Source organism: Acanthisitta chloris, unplaced genomic scaffold (genome assembly GCF_000695815.1).
Source record: "Acanthisitta chloris isolate BGI_N310 unplaced genomic scaffold, ASM69581v1 scaffold33082, whole genome shotgun sequence".
NCBI lineage: Eukaryota > Metazoa > Chordata > Aves > Passeriformes > Acanthisittidae > Acanthisitta > Acanthisitta chloris.
The window spans coordinates 1252-4831 of NW_008659344.1; the positions used below are offsets into that span (position 1 = coordinate 1252).

Genomic DNA, 3580 nt, shown 5'->3' on the forward strand with positions numbered 1-3580 from the left:
GTATAGACCCTGTTTAATTAGGACAGCCCTGTGGGAAAAGTGTTTTCAGGGACACTGATGTTGTAGCAGGAAGGTCAGGATGGAATTTTTGTGGCTTATAATTAACAAATGATCACCATCTTCTCTGGTGATTAAAAATACGAATGGTCAAAATTAAATGATGATGGCTCAAAAAAGAAATTCTTTTATATTCTAATGTTATTAGAAGTTTTCCCATGAAATAGAGGGAGTTTTAAAGATTTTATTTCCACAAAAGCTGGAATTGAGAAATACGCGCCTCGCTCACTTTTGTCTTAAGGCTCTGTGCTCATGGTTTCTGACGGTGTTCCATGCCTTGTTTCAGGAAATGGTACAGTTGTTGCTGTGCAGCTGGATGTTGCTGAATAGCATTTCTATGAACTTGTGGTTCAATCTGTCTGTTGTTCAGAATGGCAAAGAACCCTAATTTCCAGGAAGCTGGAAATCTGCCTACAGGCTACATCCACTGTAGATCTTCAGACAGCTTCACTGGTGAGTGCACCAATGTATTTTTTTGAGATTTTAACTTACCAGTTTACTTGTATGTCATTTTAACCCGGTTAATTTTATGCGTGTGGTAATAGAAAATCCGCAGTTAGTATAATGTTCTTAGTGCCTGGCTAAACTTCTGTTGCAGGAATATGTCTCTGGGTGGAATGTAAAATGTTAGCACTTAAGTGATGGGAATGTGTTTGCAGATGAGCAGTGCCTAACTTCGCATATGCTCTAAGTCAAAACATCTTTTGGTACTAAATTGTTGTTTAGAATGGTGTGGTTAGTTACCGTGAATGTTACCATCTGCTTTTCTGTTAATCCTTTCACAACAGAAGGGTTGGAGATGAGACTTGAAAGTTCTGTGCATTTCATTTACTTGAGCTTTCGTATTCTATATTTATAAAGTCATGCTGGTTGATTATGTTGTTATTATTGGTTACCAAATGTCAGAACACGGTTTAGTTTGTTTTCCCCTGTTAGAATTTTCATTCATAGTCATAGAGTCATAGAATTTTAGGGGTTGGAATGGCTCTTATAGATCATCTATTCCCAACCCTCCCTGCCATGGGCAGGGACACCTCCCATCAGACCAGGTTGCTCAAGGCTTCATCCAACCTGGCTCTGAATACTGCCAGGGTTGGGATGTACACTAATACCTCCCTGGTCAACCTTTTTATCACTTAGAAGTACAAAGGAGCTTCTCTAGTGAGTGCTCTGACAGAATCAAAGTATTTACTTGGGTTTACTCTGTGTATGTTGAAATATTTACTAAACATTGTGATTTCCTGAGATGTTATTGTACCAGAACTTCTGAGAACAAAATATTTTTGTTCATATGAGAAGACATATGTGTATCCATTAAAAAAGCCAACAAACCATATGACTTGAAACAGTGATATATATGTAGAGCACCTTTACTATTTCACCTACCATGTTCTGAGAGTCTGTGGTAGTAGAAATTGAAACTAAACTAATATTTTCTGGAATTTATTTATAGTAGCACAGTTTGTTTTATGAAATAATGCATTATAAAATACTGAAAATACTTCTCAAATGCCTTCCAATCAACTGAGAACCAGTTCCTATTTCTAGATTAAAATAACAGTGTGAGAGAATTATGTCTTAAGAAAATTCCTTTTGTATAATTTTGGTAAAAACATTATCTTGCTAGGTACAAACTAGATGATGAAGGAATTAAGTGTTTCAAGGTTATAAAATGATTTGCTTTCTGTTTATAATCCAGACTTATTTTACAACATTTTTAATTCTAGCAATAGTCTGTTTACTTGCATTTATTTCTAAAGTTTTGATAGAGTTATCAGTTGTGTAAACAGTCTTCACTTATTTGATACCTTTCTTTTTTTTTTCAAATTATTCATGGCAGGTTTCTTAAATTCTTTTTTTTCCCTATGTCTGTTATAAACACTCTTCCATGTTTCACTGAAACACCACTGCTTTTCAGAGGATTCTGTAGTGTTGGCCTGAATAAGGGAGGGAAGTGACTGAGTGCCAGTCTTCATTGCAGCTCTGGTTTGAGAGTTGTTTAATAAGGATGTCACTGGCGTTTTGCTGTTGTTGCTGCCTTTTCTAGATTGTGTTTTTGTATGCCATAGCATGTTACAGATGACTTAGTGAATAGAAATATAGCAAGCTGAAAGCTTGGGTTGGGGGGGAAGCTGTTGTTTTTCTATCCATGGCACATATTGTGTAATATTGTATGCTGCCTTATGTAATAAATGCTGGGCTGCATTTTTCACATGCTCACTGTTGAAGATAGTCACCAAACAGCACATCTTTCATGAGTTCTTAGACAGAAATGGTTTGTAGGCCTTCTGGCTTAAAAAATCCCTCTTCAGGTTGTTGCAGTTTTAATGGTGCCTCAGACTCACCGAGAAGACTGTTTTGTTTGTTTATTTCTGTGGAATGAACAAAGCTGCAGCAGCTGACTCCTGAAGCAGCTAATTAGGTCTGAATACCTCCTGGAAATAGGTTATGGTGCTGGCAAGAGGCTTGTAAATGGCCTGGCCTTTATTCTGCAGCTGGTTTTATGTTCTTTGACTGCCCAGAAGAGTAAACACCTGTACTCTCTGTAAAGATGATGTTGTTTGATGACAGAAGATGCCAGAGGGATCTTCAGGAAGGGTTTTACCTAAGCTTCTAGCAGCATCTGTCTTTTTTTTATCATAAATAATACTTTTGAATTACAACTAGAAAAATACCTGTTTAGGTATACAGGGATGTTGTGAGCTCATAGAGACTTGCCACAACTAAAGAGGTTATTATGTTTTACTTCCTCAAACAAGAAATATGCAGATCACTTCAAGGGTTGACTGAATTCATACCATTAATTAATCCAGTCTGGGAAGATCTGAAGTCATGTATTATTTAGTTCTATATTTTGAAGGCAGGTCTGTCTCACTGGGCTTTAGATGGAACATCCACAATATAGACAAACCAGAAAATGAAAATGTGGGTGAAAAAGCCATGCTACAGACAAAACTTGCATTGGAAATCTGTAGTAGTAAACAAATAAATGAGTCTGAGTGCTTTTTCAATTAACTACTGTTAGCCATAGAATGCAGATAAGGCATTAGTTTTGTAAAGGTGACAGTTTCTAACACTTTGGATCATTCAAGTATTTGAAAGGCTCTTCAGCTGGAGGTTTGTAGCCATCCTCTTGAGTCCTGTATTCCCTGTGGTCAGCATACTCTTGTTTGAAACTGGCAATTTAGGTACCAGCAATTTGGAGAGCATTAAAATTAAACCACATTTGTCTTGCAGCTTACACACAATTTCTGATCTTCTACTCTGATTGCTTCCTGTTGTTCAGGGTCTCTATGTTTGTCAGGAGTGGCATCAGTACCTTATTAGCAAGTGTCCCCATGTCAGACTTTGCTGTCTTCTATACACTGATTCTTGTTTAGAGAGAGGTTTATGTACTCTTGAGAGGGAAGTGTGCCTTTGATTTTATTTGTTTATTTAACCTGAAATAGAAACAATTTCCCTTGCACTTTTCACCCTATTGGCACATGACAGCATCAGCAGCTACTGAAAGCAAAGTTTGTTC

General features: G+C 37.1%; 1 protein-coding gene across 1 annotated transcript in view; it reads left to right on the forward strand.

Annotated features, from left to right (window-relative positions):
* Positions 1 to 312: 312 nt before the first annotated feature.
* The window catches only part of BTBD9 (BTB (POZ) domain containing 9), a gene marked incomplete at its 3' end in the record, with an annotated part of 13020 nt that continues 9752 nt past the window's right edge, over positions 313 to 3580 (forward strand). Inside the window, exon 1 of the mRNA XM_009069364.1 lies at positions 313 to 510. Within this exon, the coding sequence (XP_009067612.1) occupies positions 429 to 510 (82 nt within the window). The remainder of the gene's footprint in view (positions 511 to 3580) is intronic.